Consider the following 21,117-nt stretch of genomic DNA (forward strand, 5'->3'; position numbering starts at 1 on the left):
TAATCTCTCATTCTTGCCCACCTATAAGAGCCACTTACTTTCCTGAGATGAAAACAGTGAATCTTAGATGAGCAGTTGGTCACTGTGGCACCTTAGGAGCTTATTTTTAGAGGAAGGAAAGATGGGGAGGTAAGAGACCCAAGGAAGATCACAAATGGGTACAATAAATATTTCTAGAGATTTGGAATAGCAAAATAAAACTTGTACTTACAACTTGAGATTCACGAGCTTTAGGAAACATTTTGGCAACATTGAGCCCATCAATGACAATATCAAAAGGAGGACAGTGTTTCACAAAGTCCTGAAATCTCTTAAGTTCCTGAAAAAAAAAAGTCAGACGAAATATTAATAAGAACTTAGTAAGGACTTTATTATAAACACACTGCTAGGACTTCTATTATTGTTTTGGTAATTCAAAATATGCGTCCTTTAAACATACACACACACACAAACATACTTTGAAAATAAAATCTGAAAAAGCCAGCCTAATAGATGGAACTACATATAACAATCTGATACCTCTTATAATCTCATAGTGCTTTACACTGCACAAAGCACTTTCCCATGCTAGTTCATTTGATCTGTAACCAGCTATCTAGTCTGCTTAATTGACACACGTGATAGTCATGATGAGAATGAAATGTCAAAAATCTCTATGTCCTGTTCCATAAGCCAAGAAGAAGTAAACCTCAGATACGCCAGACTACCAGTGCAACTGTGTTGAAAGAAGAAGGCTCTCTAATGTGTAGCTCCTCTTTTGTCATTAAGAGGCTTTTGTTTACTTATGGCTGTTTTGAAGAGTTGAAGATTCATCCATGCATTCAACAAATATTTGTTGAGCAGCTACAATGCGCCTAGCAGATACCAAAGAGACAAAAATCCCTAACTTAATGGAGCTTGCATTTTAGTGGGAGGAGACACAAAATAAACCAAATAAATAAGTAAATTATATTAAATGTCAAGTGTGATGAGTGCTATGGAGGAAAGAAAAGGAGAAGGAGTTCCACTTCTGGTAATGATGGAGTAGTTTGTATTGGACTACCAGATGATAACATAAATTCTATATAAAAAACAATTATTTGAAGGCACTAGAGAATGACCAAAGGCAGGCAAAAATCGGAGGGAACACAAAATTTGAAAGAAGGTTTGGTGGTTTCAAAACATGTCTGAAAATTCTTTGACACTCCTCCCCCCTCAAAAAGTGGAGTCTAATCCCCTCCACGTGAATATGGGCTCTTTTTTGCGACTGCCTCAATGAACAGAATGTGGCAGAAGTGATGCTACGTGACTTCCGAGGCTAGGTAATAAAAAGCAACACAGCTTCCACTTGGTTCACCTTCTTAGGATTCCTGCTCTTGGAACCCAGCCATCATGAAAAAGCCCACGCAGAGGCCACATATAGGCATTCCATCTGACACCGTGCACCTGAGCCCCAGGCAACAGCCAGGATCAACCACGAGACCTATGAGACAGAGGAAGATTTCAAGATGACTTCAGCCCCCATTTGATTACAACAGTGGGAGACCCAAGCAAGAACCAGCCAATCGAGTCTAGTGAAGCCCTAGAACCATGAGAGATAATAATAATAATAGTAAAAAATGACTGCTTCTGCTTAATGCCACTACATTTGGTGTAGTTTGTCATCTAACTATAGATAATCAGAAAAGAAGGGAACTGCACTACGTGAAATTTGTCTGTAAATGGCTTTTTGCCAGAGGGCATTCTCCAGTCAGCATGGTTGGCAGGCGCAGCTGGAAATCAAGCAGAAAGCTACAGACTTATCTCTGGTTTGAGAAATCAGAAGACAGAGTTCGGGGCTGCTACAAAGGCTAGAAAATAAGAGAGGGAATGCTAGAAAGGAGGGAACCACAAAAATCAGTGCATAAATATGCCCAAATCCTTGGCTAACTTGATCTGTACATGCACAGAGGAGACTCCAACGAGGCCAGCAAAAAAAGCAACAGACGAAAGACTTGAAAGACCTCAGCAGAGATTTCAGCTACTATCCACTGCAAAGGGGACAAGAGTCTAGAGTCTGAGTCTATCCAAGTTTAACAGCCTGCTAACACAAAAAATCAATAATCTCCAGAGAAAAATAACAGAATCCAGAGCCTTTGCAATGTGTCCTTCATGATATCCAACATACAATTAAAAAATTAACATGAGAAGAAATAGGAAAATGTGACCCATAGTCAAGAGAAAAGGAAGTCAATAGATATTAATCTAAGGTCCAAATGCTGGAATTAACAGGCAAGAACTTTAAAGCAGCTATTGTAAATACATTCAAGAATTTAAAGGAAAATAGTTAAAATGAGCACAAAGAAGGGAAAATACAGACAAACAGAAACTATGAAAATGAACATTCTAGAACCAAAAAGCACATATGAAATAAAATATTCACAGGGTGGACTTAACTTCAGATTGGAGATGGCAGAAGTGAGTGAGTGAACATGAATGGCAGAGTAATAGAAATTATCCATCTGAAGAAAAAAAAGATTGAAAGAAAAAGATGGATAGAGCCTCAGTAACATGTGGAACAATGTCAAACAGACTAACATATGTGTCATCAGACTCCAGAAGAAGAGGAGAGAAAGGAAAAGGTAGAAAAAAATGTTTAAATTATGGCCAACATTTCCCCAAATTTGGTGAAAAACATACCCTAAAGACCCAAGAAACAGAGCAAACTCAAAGCAGGATAAATGCAAAGAAAACCATAACTAAAACCAGAACTAGGCACATCATAGTAAAACTGCTGAAAATCAAAGATAAAGAGAAAATCTTAAAAGCAGTCAGAAAAAAAGACACACTACATACAAGAGAAAAATGATACAAATGACAGCTGAATTCTCATCAGACACAATGGGGCCAGAAGACAACGAGAGGAAGTGATGACAAAAGGAAACAAACAAAAAACCTCTGTCAACCCAGAATTCTATATCTAGCAAAAAATCCTTCAAAAATTCAGGTAAAAAAGTAAGGTGAAATAAAGATATTTTCAGGTAAATGAAAACCAAGAGAATTCATCATCAGCAAGCCTGCATCATAAGAAACCCTAAGGCAATTTCTTCAGGCTGAAGGGAAGTAATATCACATGGAAACCAGGATGTAGAAGAAGAAATTAAAAACATCAGAAATGGTAAATATATGGGTAATTATTAAAAAGAATATTTTTTTCTTCTTTTAATTTCTTTGAACGACATGATTGCTTAAAGCAAAAATTACCATAGCACTGTATTACGGGGTTTAAAACATATGCAGATGTGGTATATATAACAATAATAGCATGACGACCAGGCAGCAGTAAGTGGAATTCTACTGCTGCAAAGTTCCTACATTTTTTGTGAAACTGTACAACCTAAACTCTAAGCAAACTGGATTAAGTTAAGGATTCATGTTGTAATCCCAAGTCACACATTAAAAAATAATGCAGAAAAGGTATAGACAAAAAGCCAGCAGAAGATTTCATTAACCCAAAAAAACATGAAAGAAGGAACAGAGGGACCAAAAAGAAAAAAAAGAAAAAAGACTGGCTAAATAGAAAACAAATAGCAAAATAAAATATTGAAATCTGACCCTATCGAAAATACTGTTTATAATAGATGTACTTTAAATATAAAGATACAGATAAGCTGAAAGTGAAAAGCGGGGAGAAAATATATATATACCATGCATCAGTAAGCTTAAGAAAGTTGGAGTGGCAGCATTAATGCTAGACAAAATAGACTTCAAGAAAAAGACTATTACAAAAAATAAAAAGGGACACGTCACAATGACAAGATCATTATATCAGGAAGTCATACTCATAAATAAGAAGAGAGCTTTGAAATCCATGAAGAAAACTTGACAGAACTGAAAGGAAGAACAGATAAGTCTATAATTATAGATGGAGATTTCAATACACCTCTCTCCATAATAATAGAACAAGTAGATAAAAATCAGTAAGGAGAAGACATAAACTACACTATTAACTACATTGACTTGAAAGGACACTACACCCAACAGTGGCAGAATATTTACTCTTTTCAAGTATACGTGGAACACCAAGACAGCCCACAAGCTCTAGGCCATAAAACAAGTCTTAATATATTTCAAAATATTAAAATCTGAAAGAGTACGTTTGCTGATCACACACACACACAATTAAATAAAAAAACAACAGCAGAAAGATGTCTATAAAAGTCCCAAATATTTCTAAATGACCCATGGGTCAAAAAAGGAATTACACAGGAAATTAGAAAATATTTTGAATTAAGTGATAAAATATTAAATATCAAAATTCGTGGGATGCATTAGAGCAATACTAGAGAGAAATGTATACCTTTAAACACTTATATGAAAAGAAGAAAGGTCTAAATAAATCATTAATCTAAATTTTCACCTTAAGCTAGGAAAAAAAGAGCAAATTAAATTTCAAAGAAAGTAGAATAATAAAGCACAGAATCAAAGAAATAAAAAAGAGAAAAACAAGAAAATTAGGGCCGGCCCCGTGGCTTAGCAGTTAAGTGCGTGCGCTCCGCTGCTGGCGGCCCAGGTTCGGATCCCAGGCGCGCACCGATGCACCGCTTCTCCAGCCATGCTGAGGCCGCATCCCACATACAGCAACTAGAAGGATGTGCAGCTATGACATACAACTATCTACTGGGGCTTTGGGGGAAAATAAATAAATAAATAAATAAAATCTTTAAAAAAAAAAAAAACCCAAGAAAATTAACAAGGGAAAAAGTTGGGGGAAAAAAATCAACCTCAATCCCTATCTCACATCACTCTTAAAAATATTTTGAAATAGATCATAAATATAAACCAAAAGCCAAAACTATGAAAATTCTAGAAGAAAATAGAATCTGCACAATAAGGATGAGCAAGAATTTCTTGGGCAACACAAAAGTCATCACATAGTGTGCCTCTTGATATGATGCCTCTGAGAAGAATACCGCAGCATTTTTGTGATATGCTTGTCAAAAATGCATAACCTGAATCTAATCATAAGGAAACATCAGATAAACCCAAAATGAATGACATTCTACAAAATAATAGGCCTATAGTTTTTTTAAAAAAGTCGAAGTCCAAGCAAGACAAAGAAAACTTAGATTTTTGTTGTGGGTTCAAAGAGACCAAGGAAACATGACAACTAAACCCAATGGGTGATCCTAGATTGGGTCTGGGGATAGAAAAGCTTATAAAGGACATTATTGGGACAAGTAATAAAACCTGAGTATCAATAATTTTATTGTATCAATGTTACAAAGATGAAGAACTTCCTTTAGGCCAATAAGCACATGAAAAGATACTCAACATAATTCATCATTAGGGAAATGCAAATTTAAAACCACAGTGAGATATCATTATACACTCACTAGAATGGCTAAAATTAAAAAGACTGACCATAGAAAGTATGTGGAGCAACTGGAACTTTCAAACATTGCTGGTGGGAATGCAAAATGGTACAACCATTTTTGGAAAACAATTTGGCAAGTTTCTTACAAAGTTAAGCATACATTTAACGTACAACTCAGCAATCCCACCTTTATATTTATAGAAGAAAAATGAAAACCTACATCCACACAGACATACCTGAATGCTAATAATGACTTTATTCCTAATTGCCAAAAACTGGAAACAATTCAAATGTCCATTAACTGGTGAGTGAATGGAAAAAATGTGGTATACCCAGACAATGGAATACTATTATCAATAAAAAGATACTGTTGATACACACAATAACATGAATGATTCTCAAAAGTTTTATTCTAAATGAAAAAAATGTAGAGATCAAAGACTACTTACATACTGTCTGATTTCATTTATATGAAATTTAAGGCAAAACTATACCAAGAGAAAGCAGATTAATGGTTCTAGGGAGTGGGGAGAGGGAAGTGCCTGCAAAGAACACTAGGGAACTTTTGGCGGGTGATGTAAATGTCCCATATGTTCATTATGGAGGTTATTACATAACTGCATGCATTTGTCAAAACTCACTGAATTATTCATTAGCAAATTTTAGTATATGTAAACTATACCTTAATAAAACTGATTTAAAAACAAAAGAGAAAATCCTAATACTATACATAATATATCTCATCTTTAAAATAACCATTGATCCATATGCATGCTTTCATTTCTCATTTGACTTCTTTAGCTTGTCTATCCCCACCAACTACAGTTGTGTGGCACCATCCTCTTTCCTTTCTACTCAGCAAAACACTTTGTTTTAAAATTTCTCTGCTCAAATATATTTCCTACAAAGTGTTTACAAAGTTCCGATTAATATCAAAATTAACTAAATATTGGTTGGAACAGGGAGACTATTTTTTATAAATGAAAATAAAGCTATCAAGGAGAATTAAAACAGTTTACACATAATATGACCATTTTTGTTTCAGTCTGAATGAATCAAGGAAAACAAAACAAGTGCATTAAATATCTAAATTTCAGGTTCACTAATAATTAACATGGAAACGATTTCCCACTACACTTTCAATTTACCATTTTGATGCTGCCCTTAGTACTACATTATATTCACCTCAGGAGTAATGACAAACTAAGGTAGTTCAGTATGACTGGCAAAATGGACATCTAAAAACCATGAGTTAAACTAGATAACTTATAAAATCCCCTTCCAGTTCTGATATTCTATGTTAACAAGACCTGGAAATCCCTTAAAATCACAGAATGGAAAAGGGTATGCTTGAGATGGTTTGTTTGAAAGGTGAGTCTCAGGAGCCTCTGTGCAATCACAGGATGTGTAATAAAATCCCCTCCGAAGATGATCCTCCTCATCCACCTCTTCTAACAGACAGACAGAAAAATCCAAGATGTCAGGTTGGGTTTTTTTCCCCATTACTAAAGCTCTGTTTACTAAGTGTGTTACTAGTCAGGGATTAGTAATACTTCTGATGGGCCCCCAAGATCTTACTTTTCAAACTAAACAAATTTATGTCATTGCACACAAAAGCCACTGAGTAGACCATGCTGATAAGGCACAACCAAGAGCTGACCTACTGAGATAGCACACTAACTATGGCAAAGGGCATTACAGGTCTGCAAGCTTAACTGTTTTAATGGAGGGTAAATTTAAATGAAAAACAATGATTTCTCTCTATGGCTACTGCTGTGATTGTACTTGATCACAGACTGGCTAATGATCTGGTATACGAAAATCCACCAATCTTTTGATTATTTGTTTCTTGAGTATTAATAAAAGAAGTTCTTTTTTTATAAAAATTTTATTGAGATATAATTCACATACCATGCAATTCACTAGTTTGAAGTATACAATTCAATTCACAGGTTGTGCAACATCACCACAATCTAATTTTAGAACATTCTTGTTCCTCCTAGAAGAAACTCTGTACTCATCAGCAGTCAATCCCCACCCTACCACACAGCAACCACTAATCTACTTTCTGTCTAGGTAAATCTATAGATTTACCTAATCTAAATGTCCTATTCTGGACATTTCACATAAACTGAATCATACAAATACGTGGTCTTCTGTGATTGACTTCTTCACTCAGCATAACGTTTTCAAGGTTCATCCCTGTTGTAGCATGAATCAGTTTTTCATTCCTTTTTATTGCTGAATAATATTCTATTGTAAGGATATACCACATTTATTTATCCATTTATCCGTTGATAGACATTTGTGTTATTTCCACTTTTTGGCTATTATGAATAATGCTGCTATGAACATTTGTGTACAAGTTTTGCATGGAAGTCTGTTTTCATTTCTCTTGGGTATATACCTAGTAGAATAGGTATATAGCAATAGAGTGGAATTGTCAGGCTGTATGGTAACTCTATGTTTAACTTTTTGAGGAACTACCAGAATGTTTTCCAAAGTGGCTGCACCATTTTATACTCCCAACTGCAATGAATGAGGCTTCCAATTTCTCCCCATCCTCACCAACACTTTTTATTATCTGTCTTTCTGAGGAGAGCCGTGCTTATGGGTTTGAAGTGGTATCTCATTGTGGTCTTGATGTACACTTCCCTAATGACTAATCATGTTGAGCATCTTTTCATGTGCTCATTGGCCTAAGGGGAGTTCTTCATTTTTGTGACATATAGGCTTCATAAATTCAATGTATATCTCCTTCAATAATAGTCACAACTTCTATTATCTTTCCTCACTTTATACTGTTAAGTTTAAATTTGAAAAGTGTAACATCACAGAAATTGTAAATGCTATTACTTGCAACAGAGGTTGTTAACTAACTGCCTATAGGGACCAGGCAGGTAGCATAAATAAGTAAAATGCGGCAAGTCTAAGAAAACATAACGGAGCAGGCAAAATGATAAACAGCAAATGGCAGTAAGTCTCATTGTCTAAGATTCAACAGAAAGAGGTGAAGATTGTGGCAAACTGGAGAACGTAGGTGCCTTAAAAAGGAAGCAGCCTAGTGCTCAGTCCAACTAATTGGTGCTACACAAAAATAAAGACCCAGGGTTCGCAGATCTGATTTTTCAAGAAAAGTAAAAATCTGGCATTTTGATGTCCCATTTGCGACAACATGGATGGACCTGGAGAGTATTATGTTAAGTGAAATAAACCAGACAGAGAAAGACAAACACTGCATGACTTCACTCATATGTGGAATATAACTAACACACGGACAGAGAGAACAGTTGGGTGGTTACCAGGGGAAGGGAGGTGGCGGGTGGGCACAAGGGGTGAAGGGGTGCATTTATACGGTGACTGGCAAATAATAATGTACAACTGGAATCTCACAATGTTATAAACTATTATGGCATCAATAAAAAAAAATCTGGCATTTTGAAATATGTCAAATAACTTTTTTAAAGAGTAAAACACAAAGAAGCTCAAACAAAAAACATATATGGGCTCGATTCCGCACTCAGGCCACAAGTTTATAATACATTTACTTGGTCAGTCTACAGAGTTTCATTAAGCACCTATGATGTGCCAAATACTGTTCTAATTCCTAGGAACAGAAGGTGAACAAAAGTCCTGCCCTCAAGGAGTTTATATATTAGTGGAGGAGACAAGCAATACAAGGTAACAGATATTTAATTTCAGGTAGAGAGAAGTGCCTTGAAGGAAAATTAAGCAGGGTTGGGTGTTGGCACCACTCTCTCTAGCCCCTCTCTATTTTAGATATGGTGAAAGGGAAAGGCCTTTCTAATGAGGTGATATTTGAACAAAGACCTGAAGGTAGTGAAGGAGTAAACCACACTCCCTCTGGGGGAAGAGCCTTCTAGGCTGAGGAAAGAACTGCCAAGGCCCTTACTAAAGACCAAAGAGCTTTGCATGTTTGAGGATTAACAACCAGGCAATTGGGAAGCTCAAAGACTAATTTATAAAGTCTTTATGTAATTATGCTTTGAGTTTAAATTTTAAAAAATCAACTCTTGCTTATGAGTATAATAAGGGAAAGAGCAAATAAAAGTAAAAACAACTCTAAAACAGTTAATCAAAAGTTTTAAATTCTCTATCTTATTTATTAACCTCTTATTAGAAACAATGAAGCAGAACTGATATTTGTTGTTGTGTGGTTGTTAACCTAATCACAAATGAGTAGCAAAATGATCCAAAGATGTGCAGCAAGAAAGAACTTGACTCTTCTATTTATTACTCCTCCTACATTATGAATGAGAAAGCAAACAGGTTAAGCAACTGATTTTTCTCAACAAATGATATGCAAAGAGATGCTAAAACTTGTACCTTTCCACTTAGAAGAGGTTAAAAACTCTTCAATTTTTTGGAATGATGGATCATTTGTTTATGATGGTTTACACCTATTCTGAGACTTTGATACAAGTCTCACCAGGAAATTCAAAATAGATCTCTCTCATTTATTTTATTTAGTTAATTCCTACTCTAGAATACCAACTAAGGAGAAACAGGAGGACTACAATAACATTATATTCAAAACTTTACATTATAAAAGAAGCAGTGATCTTAACATGTTAATTATATCCAATTACTGCATAATGTTTTCCAAAGATCAGAAGGAAGGGAATATTAAAACAACTGGCTTTAGTCACCGTGGATATGGAAAAATAGGGGAATACCAGCTATTTTGGTTGGAAGCACCGCTCTTAACATGGGAACAACAATAAAAATGCATCTCTGCATCTAATGGCCAAATTTCTTCGCGTGCCTTCTTTAAACCATGGGATCCAAATAAATCCTAATTAAAAAGAACATGAACATGACTGCCTTAATATAGCCAGGGAAAAATGAAGTCACGTGTCTGAAAAATGTCACTGCAATCTAACAACTAATAATCTTAGAAAGTTTATACTCATTTAACAGCAAGTTATATTTTAGGAGATGTTTTTCATTTGGTAATTATAGTTATAATTACTATAGTGCAGTATCCTATTTAAAAATACTTATAACCTCAACTGAGTTTTCTGATTTCAGTAAGATGAAAAAACAAACAAATAAACAAAAAATAAAAAAACTTCTTGCTACAAATACCTAAAAAGGCTGGATAAAATACAACAAAAATACTTAATGCATGGTTGAACTTGCAAAAAACAAAGAGTAATCAATCTCCAAGTGCCAGAGATAAAGCCAGATCTGAAAATCAGAATGGTAAAGCTAAGAGCTGATGCTAATACAGTTCAGGAGAGAAGTAATGAGGAAAAATGGGATGGGTATTAGCAAACAAGGCTTGGCTTTTGATACCCGCCATGGGAACTGAGGGTCTATCAAACGTTGGGCCCAAATGAGGGGAGAGATTGGAAGTAAACTCCTGAATAAATGAGGAACCTTTACAAATGAACACATTGATGTCAAAACACAATACACCAGCTTCTCTATCTCTACCAGGGGTCTAAGTAAGAAAAAAAATCTCAAGAAAAATAAACTCCAGGTTTATGTCTTAAATAGGCCTGGAGTACAAATTTAGACAAACTGTGTGATACAAAATCATCATGCTCCATTGAGAAATTACATAAAGACTGATTCTAGTCTAGTAATACCCCTTGGGCTCTTGGCAGAAGCAAACACAAAACCTCTCTGAAGAGACACTATCAACAATCCAGGCAACAAAGGGATTCTCATAGAAAGAGCAAGCCCTTCTAAAACAGCAGTCACCAATTTAAAATTGTAAAACACAAGAGTAAACAATCCACCATGAGTGAGAGCCCTTGACACAACAGAAGGATTAGAGCCCAAAGAACTCAGGATAAAGGATAATAGAAAACTCTAAGAGACAATATTAAATAAGTATGTAAAAATAATTAAAACATAAAAGAAGAATCAGAACTGTAAAAAAAGACAGACTATAAAAAATGAAGACGAGAATTTGAAAGAGAAGTTCTAAAGTTAAAATTCTAAAATAATTGAAACTAAATGGATGGGGTAAAATCCAAATATCCATCAGCTGGTGAATAAACAAACTGTGGTGTATTCAGACACTGAAATATACTTGGCAATGAAAAGGAACTACTGATACATGTAACAAAATAAACTCAAAAAATTATATTTAAAATGAAATCTAATATATTGTAAAAACAAACAACATTATATTAAGTGAAAGAAAAACAAAAAATTATATGAAATTTTTAGTGAAGGCAAAACTACAGAGACAGAGAGCAGGTCAGTGGTTGTTGGGGCTAGGAGCAGGAGCAGGAAGTGACCTCAAAAGGGCATGATGAAACTTTTAGGGGTGATAGAAGTATTTGAAAACTGAATTGTGGTGATGTCACACAAGTGTATAAATTTACTCAAAATCATTGAACTGTACACTTAAAATGGGTCAATGTTATGGTCCGTAAATTACTGCAACATTAGGGGAAAAACCCCTAAATGAATGAGTAGAGAGAAGAACAGACAGATCTGAAGTGAGAAATAGTGAACTAGAAAATAGATCTAAAGAAGTTACCCGGAATGCAATTCAGAGAGATAAAGAGATGAAATATATGAAAGAGAGAGTAAGAGACATGAAGGAGAGAGGGAAAGAGTCCAACAAAAGTCTAATAGGAATTTCAGGAGAAGCAATATTTGAAGATATAAGGCCTGAGAATTATTCAGAATTGATTCAAGACTTGAAACCTGAGATTCACAAAGCTCAGTGAATCCCAAGAAGGAAAAAGAAATGCAACCATACATACACAACATAGTGAAACAGCAGAATGAAGAAAAAAATCTTCAGAGCAATGAGGACAAGGGAGAAGATCTAAAATGGAACAAAAATTGGACCGAAAGCAAATTTCTCAATAGTAACTAAAATAGTATTATATTGTTTTCTGGCCTGTATCTTCAAAGTGTTGAGGAAAAATACTGAATTCTATATAGTTAAACTATGATTCAAGTAGGTATTTTCAGAGAAAGACTAAAATAATTTACCACTCTTAGCCTGTCACTGAAATAATATTATTCAGGAAAATGTCCAGCAGGAAGTTTGGGGTTCTGTGAGAATGCGAGGGCTGGAGCTATACACATCTGTGAGTCCCTGGCATACAGGGGGTAGAGAACACCAGAGAAGTGGGTGAAAACGGACGAGGAGAGTGGGTAGAGTAGGAAAAGAGGAAGGAAGCCCTGGGAAACCAGAGCCCTGGGAAACACCAAAAACTTAGGCAATAGGCAGAGAACATATTTTATTATTGTCCTCTTAATAAATAAGAAGACAAACTTGGTTGCATCTATAAAGAAAGAGCAATGAGCTTTCAGGGGAGAACAGCAAGAGATACAAAGAGATCTGGCAAAAATAAAATAGAAATGCAAGAGCAGAATTAAAGTCTTCACTGAAAGCTGTAAAGATTGGAAGTAATATACTAGAACATGGATTTTGTGAAATGCAGCACAAACTCTGAGAAATTCTACTAGAATGCAGAGGAAAAGAACAAAAAGAGAATGTTAAGAGAAAGAACATTATAGATGTGAAGGACAGAGAGTAGAGATCCAACTTAAGCCTCACAAGGGTGTTCCCAAGGAATAAATCAGAACAAAAAGATGAGAACTAATCATTAAAGAAAAAAATCTTTCCTAAGATTAAAAAATATCTAAGTTTTTAAGGACTCATGAGATTCAGGGAAACTTGATAAAATTTACCTAGTTTTCTTCCCATAAAATTTTTAATTTTGGGGTTGAAGAAAAAAATCCTACATATATATATCCAGGCCAAATAATAATAATAACACAAGACTTTTACAGAGCTTTCCATGTGCCATGTAGATCACAAAAATATACAAAAACAAGAATTCTACGTGATTTCCATCTATTAACTCTCTTGTTTTTCTACCAATGATATGAGATAGGTATTACCATTTTCCCCACTTAACAGATTAGGAGACTAAAGCACAGAGAAGTTAAGTAGATCACATAACTACTAAGTGGTGGATGTGGGATTCAAAACCTAGAAGTCCATGCTCTCATCTGTTCTATTACATCTCAGAGCAACGAAAATCAAGCTGGGAACCCCAAAAGCAAGAAGACAACAAAACAACTGTTTGAAGTTAGTGGAGTAGTCCCCACATGGGCCTGAGCCTCCTGGCACCTGCCTTGTAACAGTTTTTCCTTCTTCCTGGACAGCACATATTATTAAGTTGTGGCCTATGTTCTTTAGCAAGGCGTGCCAATCAAGACTACTACCATCCCCTGTAAGGTACTTGCAAACAATGAAAGAGAAATGCAAATGTCCTGCATGAGATCTTTTATTCAGAAATCCTGCTTGCTTTGATGTGGTCTCCCTAGTTTATTTAGGGAGAGAGATCCCTCCTTCTCTCATTCCCCACCCCAAAAAAGACTAATAAGGACGAATGGGATTTCACCTGAATAGAAGTCTAATGAGGTATTTTTCAACTGCAGGTTACAACCCACTGGGTTGTGAAATCAATTTAACAGGCTGCAACCAGAATTTTGGGGGGAAGTAAACAATTAAAATAGAATGCAACACGTAGCAAGGGTACGTAATTTTTTGTATGTAAAAATTTTTTTTTCAGTTAGAAAATGGGTTGTTACATAAAATGTATTTTGTACTTGAGTTGCGATTAAAAATGTTTAAAAGCCATTGGTAATGGGACTCTGTCACATATACAAAACACGATTTTGCCCCAGGGAACATTATTAATATATTTTATCATAGATCTATAATATTTGCCCCTTGAAAGTTTATTAAAGAAAGGGCCAAAACCCAGCTCTACACATTAGCTCTTCTATATAGTAAGACATATTATAAAACCACAATAACCAAAACGGTGTGGTCATGCACACAGATTAATGAATCAGAACAGAAAATCCAGAAACAGACCCAAATATATGGGAATTTAATATATGCTAAAAGTGGCATTCCAACCTAGTGGGGGAAAAGATGGGTTTTTAGATAAAAGGTGTTGACACAATTGGGTAATTAGCTGGGAAAAAAATCAAGTTGGAACTATACCTCATTTACACCAGAAAAATTCCAAATAGATCAAAAATTTAAAGGAAAAACAAGTAGTAGGGGGGAAAAGGAGGTTTTTTGTTTGTCTTTGTTGTTTGTTCTTACATAATCTTGTAATGGAAAAGGCCTTTCTAAATATGAAACTCAGGAGCCATAAAAGAAAAGTTTGATAAATTTGACTATTTAAAAATGTGCATGGAGGGGCCAGCCTGGTGGCATAGCGGTTAAGCGCATACACTCTGCTTTGGTGGCCCGGGGTTCGAAGGTTGGGATCCTGGGCGCACACCAACACAGCGCTTGTGAAGCCATGCTGTGGCGGCATCACATATAAAGTAGAGGAAGATGGGCATGGATGTTAGCCCAGGGCCAATCTTCCTCAGCAAAAAGAGGAGTATTGGCATTGGATGTTAGCTCAGGGCTAATCTTCCTCACAAAAAAAATAACAATAAAAATAAAAAAAATTAAAATGTGCATGGAAAAAAAAATTGCAAGTAAAAAAAAAAAGGCCTCAAAAAATTATAATTCAAATAACAATTTTTCAAATAAAGAGATCCTCCAAATCAATAAAAAACCCTCAATAATTCAAGTAAAAAATGGGCAGGACAAAGGACAGAACAAGCAGTTTGCAGAAAAGAAATACAAGTGGCTTTTAAGCCCATGAAAAGATACTCGACTTACTTATTAAGAAAAATGTAAATTAACCCTATACTGAGATTCCATTTTCACTACAGATAGGCAGAGATCAAAACGTGTGACGGCACACCGGAACACAAAGGTGTGGAGAAACAAGAATTCTCACACTCTGTTGCTTAGTATGCATGTATACTGATAAAATTTCCATGAAGGCCAATCAAAATTGATACGTCCCCATTGCCCCAGCAATTCAATTTGCAGGAAGCTATCTTACAGCTATATTAGAATATGTGAGAAATTACGAATGTGTAAGATGATTCATCGTGGCATTTTTTTAATAGTAAAAGACTTAACCTAAATATTCATTAAGAGAAGGCTAACTAAGTAACTAAATTATGGTCATTCTACACAATGAAAAACTATACAGCTAAAAAGAGAAAAAAAGAGAGGAGGAAGAGGAGTGGTGGGAAGAAGGAAGAAGTTAATCTATTTTTTTGTCTTGAAATACAAAGTGATAGCCCACTATCAATTACGTAAAAGACTAAAAAGGTTTCACTAAAGAATTCTCAACCATCTAGAATCAAGAGTTAAAGACACATGTTCTCTAGCAGCTAAGTATATTTCCAAGCAGATTTTTCTACTAAATACCCCAGACAGAATGGAATTTACTCACAAGTATAAAGTTATTTCTTAATTCTTGCCTGGGCTTTGGGAAATAGCTCTTATTCAGGTAAAGACAGTTTAGAAATCAAATTTCTAGGCAAAACAAAAAGCTGTATTCTTTTTAATTCCACTCTTCTTCCCTTTCATATCATATCCTAACAGACTTACAGAGAATAGCTAAAAGAAAGGCAAAAAGACAATGTATTTTTCATCGCAGAATCTTGCTCCCAAATTAGAAAGGAACGAACGAATGAGGCATGGAAAGGCAATAACTGGCTTGGATCCTACAAATCCAGAAATGCTGTTAACCACTTTTTTTTTTTTAATTCTGCTTTCAGTTCAAGGAGTTCATCCACGCTTACACACCCTGGAAATCCCCTCTGCTGCACAACCAACCAGGAACCCGCTCTAAAGCACCAACATGGGGCTGAACTTCCCTGCTTCCTTGGAAGCAAACACGCAGAATATTTAAGTCTTTTCACTGGGTGATCCGCAAACAAAACAAAATAAAAATGTTGCAGAGATAAGACTCACTGAAAAACTTTTTAAAAAGAAATCAGAAAGTAAACACATTTTTCAAATAAGGGAGAGAAATGGCTTGAATAAAAATTGAGCACTATATGTAGATAGAACTTAACTATGAGAACTCAAAAAGAATTTCCAGAGAAAAGCAATTACACAGGGAGTTGCCCGAGGCTCTTTTTAAGAGTCTTATAGATTTTTCATTGTTCACTCTGAAAAAGTGACCAAAATCAAAATGCTTCCTTTAACAATAAGTTTGTATATCATATTATTATTATCCTCTTCAGGTACATGCACAAGCCCTCAGAGGAGCTGTGAGGGTGCTGAAGGAGCCTGGACTAGTGATAAGCCAACCTGGGTTTGCACCTTCTCAGCTAGGCCAGCCATTAGCTGATACGACTTTGGTCAAGTCACTTCACTTTTCTGGGCCTCAGGTTCCTCAACTATAAACTGGGGCTAACTACTTCAGAAGGCTATTGTCAGGACTCAAGAAAATGAAACGATTTGACTATAAAAGGTCTATATTACCTCTATATGTGCTTTAGGTAACGTACTGTACAAGTTTTACCAATGGTTTGTCACCATTTATAACTCTTTGGATTTTAATACAGGATACCAGGAAAGTAACTTTCCCTGCTTCCTGTTCCTGACTCAGAAATGGGCTCCTGTCTGCATATGGCCATAGAGTAGATGGATCCCTGTAAGTACCAGTAACCTAACTGCCTCCACAGGCATAAGAAAAGCATGTCTACGTTTCATTTGTTCCCAGGCGTTCTGATTTAGAGGCCAAAGAGACCATTCAGCCTATCCCCTTCAGAAGGGCTCTAGATTTCAACTACATTCACTGCCCTTGCAGTACGCATGTATAGATGATTCATAAATCAAATGTTCTCTGCTGGAGATTGCCTGTAGTGCATTCTTGTAGATTACTTGATGCTTTACAATGTGCATGTATTTTCTGATTCTATCCTCAAAACAATCCTATGAGAAAACTGACAGGTCGAGGGAAAAAAGACCAAGTTAATAACTACATGAAAAATACAGAACCTCTATTTCTGACTCCTACTTAACTCATTACTTTAGAGCTGAATGAGCTATTTCTTTTGTTTATAAAGCAGAAACAACAAATTTATCAGTCGTATCTGCCAAAGCCATAAAAGTTTAAAATTTTCTCACAGTATGAAGCAGAATACACTATCATCTATACTCAATTTTATTGCTAATTAAAAAAGAAAATAGTTTGGGTTGTCCTCTTTTAAAGAAAAAAATCAAGAATAGAGAAGGGAAAATTTTAAATTCCTGGAATTTCTAGTTCCTAAGTTAAATGACACTAAATCCAACTAATGTTAAATAGGCATACAGTGAATTGCAGTAGTAACAAAGTAGCCTAAGGAAGCTGTCCATGTGAATGGCAGAAAGGAAATGGGAAGTGATTTTACTCTGAAAGAAACCCAAAAGGTGAAAGAGTCAAATAGTAAATGGGAGAGGCAAGACTACTCAGGTAGAAATCTGGGGGATATCCCGGGAACACTCACTGGCTCAAATGACGTGTCTTCTACATCTCATCAGTGGTTTTCCCTCCCAGGTCTAACTTATACCAATATTGAATAACTTAAGAGCAATGTACAACTGGAAGATGAGTCATCCCACCGGTAATCAACGAGATTAAGGGAAATTCTATTTTCCTGTGAACTCTGACACAGTTTGCATCTGTTTTATTATTCCCGCTAGCAATTACCACTACTCTGTGTTTGCACACCTTTTCTTCTGCTGCCATTAATTCAGCAAGTAATAGCAAGTTAAGTATTAAGCACTCTTCCACCCTCAAAAACATACATCAGACTAATAAGGAGGTAGAGTTACTAAAAAGTGCAAACAGTGTGTGTAACTAAATCCAAAGATCTGGGTTTGGATCCTGGCTTCATGACTTAAACTGTGTAGCTTTGGCAAGTTCATGAACTTCTCTGAGCCTCAGTTTCCTCACCTGTAAAGTATACAAAATACTCCTTTCCTCAAAGTTATGGTAAAGATTAAATGATATAATTAAATAAATGGTAGCTATGATATAAGGAATGTAAATACTGGATGACAATGTATAAACAGCAATATTTATTGCATGCCTACTAGATGCCAAGCATTGTGGAGAATACAAAGAAGGGTGCCCTCTTCCTCAAAGAGTTTATAATGTGGTTGAAAAGACTACAGATACTGATGTGAAAAACTAAGCACTAAAACAAGAACACATGGTATAGGATTAATAGCCAAATGTGTGCCAGAGTTAATACATGCTACAAGTTCAAAGGAAGAAAAGATGAATGCAGATTATAGAGGTCAGGAAAGGCTTCGTACACAAAAGGGACTTGAGATAAGCCTTGAAGGAAAAACAGGATTTGGAGATAGGGGTACATTTAGAGATGAAGGGAAAAAGCAGAGAGAGAAAACAGCAAAGCAGTGAGCAGCCGGCTCTGGCTGAAACAGGAGTTTGTAGAAGAAAGTAACAAGTGATGAGGCTTGAAAAGTAGGTTGCAGGAATGACGTTAGCATCAGGGAAGAGTGAGTTGTTCCCTTTGTCTCTCTCCTCTAAGTTACAACTAAACAGACATTTATTAAACAACAGAGCAGTCCCTACACAGCACAACAGGATGTCTGAGAGATCCACATAGCCATACATCTGAAGGTGGGAGGACTGGATCCCCAGGAAGCAGAGGAACTAGATGAGTGGGCCCCTCCTGCTCCCCTGCCCCAGTGGCAGCGATCTAGGTCGCAGGTCCTCACACAGCAGCCGCACAACAGTAAGTGGAGGCGGGGGCAGCCTGGCCTGCGCGTGAAAACTTCTGGAATGGTAGCCCAGCCTGCGGGAGTGCCCACTGTGCCACAGAGGCCCTGCCCATGGGAATACTCCCCACTGAGTGGCGTGGCTCAGCCCCCGTGAAAGGAACCCCACCAAGGGCAGCAGCTCAGCCGAACTGCCCATGAGCGCAGAGCTGGCCTGCACACATGCTAAAGAAAGTGCCGCTCCTCGCCTGCCTAGTGCACCAGCTAGGCTGGTCCTCTGCTGAGCGCAGCAGACCAGCACCAGAGTGACCCGCCGGCAGAGGATACAGGCCACATCTGCACATGCGTGTGTGACCTGCCAAGCAGCTGCAGCCAGAATGCAACCACAGAGCAGCCCTACCGGCACAACTTCCAGCAGATTGGGCGGTATCATTAAACACAGCTCCTAGCTCCTCCCAGCTGTGGCAAATGGAATCTGTGACCTGATACTACCACAAATGTGCCGGCAAAGGATCAATTCATCAAATACCGTGAAAAACTACATTAATACTTCAGAGCAGAAGGAAAATGACAAGTCTCCAGAACACAATCTAGAAGTCACAGAAATTTACAATCTAAATGACAGAGAATTCAAAATAGTTGTCATAAAGAAACTCAATGAATTACAAGAAAACTCATAAAGACAGTTCAATGAGCTCAGGAATAAAGTTAATGAGCAGAAGGCATACTTCACCAAAGAGACTGAAACTCAAAAAAAAAAAAAACAGAAATTCTGGATATGAAGAACACAACTAATGAGATAAAAATAACCTAGAATGCATAAAAAATAGAGCTGACACTATGAAGGACAGAATTAATGATTTAGAGGGTAGAAATATAGAAATGCTTCAAGTGGAGGAGGACAGAGAACTAAGAGTTTTTTAAAAATGAAGAAATTCTTCAAGAAGTATCCGACTCAATTACAAAAAGCAACATAAGACTTATATGTAATCAAGAGGGAGAAGAGAGGGAGAAAGGAGCAGAGAGCTTGTTCAAGGAAATAATAGCTGAGAACTTCCCAAACCTGGGGAAGGAACTGGACTTACAAGTACATGAAGCCAATATAACTCCTAATTACATCAATGCAAATGGCAGAACTCAATGACACAGAAAAAATATGAAGGACAGCATTGCAGAAGAAAATAACCTACAATGAAACCCCTATCAGGCTTTCAGTGGATTTCTCAGCAGAAACCTTACAGGCTAGGAGAGAATGGAATGATATATTTAAAATACTGAAAGACAAAAACTTTCAGCCAAGAATACTCTATCCAGTGAAATTATCCTTCAGATACGATGGAGAAATAAAAACTTTCGCCGATAAACAAAAGCTGAGGGAGTTCATCGCCACTAGGTCTGCCTTACAAGAAACATTAAAAGGAGCCCTCTCATCTGAAACTAAAAAACAAAAGTTTACAAAACCTTGAGCAAGGAGATAAATAGACAGACAGAATCAGAATATTGCATCTCTATATCAGAATAGGTTAGTAAACATTTTAATTATAACATAAAAGACAAAGGGAAAGAAAGCATCAAAAATAACTAAAAACACTTCAATTTAGTCACAAACTCACAACACAGAAAAGAACAATTTGTGACAACAATAACTCAAAAGGGGAAGGGGAAAGGGATGGAACCTGCTTAGGCTAATGGAGATAAGAGGCCATCAGAAAATGGATTATCTCATCTATGAGATCTTTTATACAAACCTCATGGTGATGAGTAAACAAAAAATCAGAGCAGAGACACAAATCATAAAGAGAAAACTGAGAAAACCATCACAGAAAACCACCAAGCTGAAATGGCAGTCCGAAATACAAGGGAAAAGAAGCAATGGAAATATAGAACAACTGGAAAACAAGAGATAAAATGAAAGTATTAAGCTCTCATAAATCAATAATCACTCTGAATGTAAATGGATTGAATTCTCCAATCAAAAGACACAGAGTGGCTGGATGGATTAAAAACAAGACCCAACAATATGCTGCCTCTAGGAAACAAATCTCAGCTCTAAAGATAAACATAGGCTCAGAGTAAAGGGATGGAAGATGATACTCCAAGCAAATGAGGCAAGCAAAAGAAAGCAAGTTTTGCCATACCTATATCAGACAAAGCAGACTTCAAGATAAAA

At 36.4% G+C, this 21,117-nt stretch overlaps 1 protein-coding gene across 2 annotated transcripts in view; it reads right to left on the reverse strand.

Moving 5' to 3' along the window:
- Positions 1–21,117, reverse strand: part of PRORP (protein only RNase P catalytic subunit) — a 128,182-nt gene that overhangs the window by 77,433 nt on the left and 29,632 nt on the right. For both annotated transcript variants that reach the window (XM_058540722.1, XM_058540723.1), the window contains exon 5: positions 212–319. In XM_058540722.1, the coding sequence (XP_058396705.1) occupies positions 212–319 (108 nt within the window). The remainder of the gene's footprint in view (positions 1–211; positions 320–21,117) is intronic.

This window comes from Diceros bicornis, chromosome 5, assembly GCF_020826845.1.
Source record: "Diceros bicornis minor isolate mBicDic1 chromosome 5, mDicBic1.mat.cur, whole genome shotgun sequence".
NCBI lineage: Eukaryota > Metazoa > Chordata > Mammalia > Perissodactyla > Rhinocerotidae > Diceros > Diceros bicornis.